The sequence below is a fragment of the Trypanosoma grayi genome, assembly GCF_000691245.1.
Source record: "Trypanosoma grayi strain ANR4 Tgr_1850_V1, whole genome shotgun sequence".
NCBI classification, from domain to species: Eukaryota; Euglenozoa; class Kinetoplastea; order Trypanosomatida; family Trypanosomatidae; genus Trypanosoma; species Trypanosoma grayi.
Genome location: NW_008827468.1, coordinates 1 through 1,869, shown reverse-complemented (window position 1 = coordinate 1,869; position 1,869 = coordinate 1). Strand labels below are relative to the sequence as shown.

The window sequence follows — 1,869 nt, the reverse complement described above, 5'->3', positions numbered from 1 at the left end:
AGCAGAGATATACGTGAATGTGCGTACGCAGTATGAATGAGTCTGTGTGTGTGTGTGTGTGGGTATTTATATATACATATATATATATAAATATATATATATATACATATATATACATATACCTGCAAGGTGCAGGGGGTCCGCTTTGCTTCACAGCTCTTGCTTTGCTTACCACTCTCACTCCTTTTTTTTTCGTCGATCTCTCTCTCTCTCTGCCTCTCGCTGCTCCCGCCGTTTCTGCTGCGATCCACACACAACGCACGCGGAGAACGAACGCGACGAAAGAAGCAAGAAGGTTCCGTGTCTCACACGATTACGCTAAACAAAACAAGAAGGAAGGAGGGAAGAGGTGAAACCAATACATACGCCCAGAGGCCGACGGTCATATTCAAGTGAAACATGCTGCCCCGATTCACACGCAAGCCTGTGGACCACCCGCTCGGGTTTCTCGTGGCGCTCTCCGGCCTGATGATGCAGCTCATGTCGTACGGCATCGACAACAGCTACTCCATCTTCTCTGACGACATGCACAACGACGCGTCGCTCGGCTACCCGTCCATCACGGCGATTAGTCTCGGCAACTCCGTTTCGCTCGGCCTGTCGCCGCTCTTCGGCGTGCTTGCCGGCTTCGTCGTTGACCGTGTGCCGCCGCGTCTCATGATGGCCACGTCGACGGTGCTGCTCTTCGCCGGGCTGTGGATCAGCTCCTCCTTCGCCGGCAGCGTCACGGCGGTGACGTTCTCGTACTGCCTGCTCGCGTCCATCTCCTCCGCATGCATGCTGTCACCCGGCGCGGCCGCGACGAGCTCGTGGTTCCGCCGCTACCAGGGCCTCGCGATGGGCATCAACTTCAGCGGCGGCGGCGTTGGCAGCGCCATCATCCCGGCGCTCGCAGGCAAGTGGGTCGTGATGTACGGCTGGCGCAAGACATTCCGTCTCATGTCGGCGTTCTGCGCGATCGGCGTCGTGGCGACGTGTCTGTCGGCGAAGCGGCACCCCGACGCACCGTCAGCGTCCACAGAGGAGCCGATGAGCGATGACCGGCAGCAGGAGCAGGGGCCGAAGCAGGAAAAGCAGCGCCAAGAGAAAGAGAAGGGGTCATCCCAGCAGGAAGCGGAAGCGGAAGCGGAAGCGGAGCAAGAGGGGGAGGTGGTGGAGTATATGCAGACGATGACGCCGCGTAACCTGCACACGCACAAGCTCACGCCGTGGGAGCTGTTCCTGTCGATATTCACGGTCGCCTTCATGGGTAACTTTATGTGCTGGCTCATCTTCAGCTGGGCTTTCTACTCGCTCATCTACATCGCCGTGCCGTATATATCATCGATGGGCAAGCCCGGCACCGTCTATGCGGACGAGAAGCCGATCCCCACCGACACCGCTTCCACCGTGTTTGTCTTCTACGGTGTGTTCCAGATCATCGGCTCTGTTCTTGTTGGGTGGGTCGCCACGCTCACGACGGACGAGTTCGCCTACGTTTTGTGCGCCATCGTGGGCGCGCTCGGCTGCGGCTTCCTCGCGTTCTGCCGCACCTACATCGCCTTCGCTCTTCTCCTGTGCGTCATCGGCTTCTGCATGGCCGGCATGTTCGCCGTGATGCCGGCGCTGATTGCGAAGCGGCTGTACGGGCCGAACCTCGGCTTCTACATGGGCGCCGTCTTCCTCGCCGGCGTCGTTGGCGGCTTCTCCGCCCCGCCCATTCAGGCGGAGCTGCAGCAGCGCAACTACGGCAACTACTCGTACGTGTGCGTCTTCATGAGCGCCTGCATGACGGCGGCGGGGGCGGTGTGCTACATCACGATGTGGCGCGGGAAGACCATCCGCATCGTGAGCGCCGCGGCGGCGACGCAGCTGCTGTGATGGTGCCCG

At 59.8% G+C, this 1,869-nt stretch overlaps 1 protein-coding gene across 1 annotated transcript; it reads left to right on the top strand.

Moving 5' to 3' along the window:
- Window positions 1-399: 399 nt before the first annotated feature.
- DQ04_18501000 (putative transporter) lies at window positions 400-1,860 on the top strand (the record flags this gene model as incomplete). The annotated part of the gene is made up of 1 exon (XM_009317714.1): window positions 400-1,860. The coding sequence occupies one exon, from the start codon at window positions 400-402 to the stop codon at window positions 1,858-1,860; it is 1,461 nt and encodes a 486-aa protein (XP_009315989.1).
- Between the last annotated feature and the right edge of the window lie 9 nt (window positions 1,861-1,869).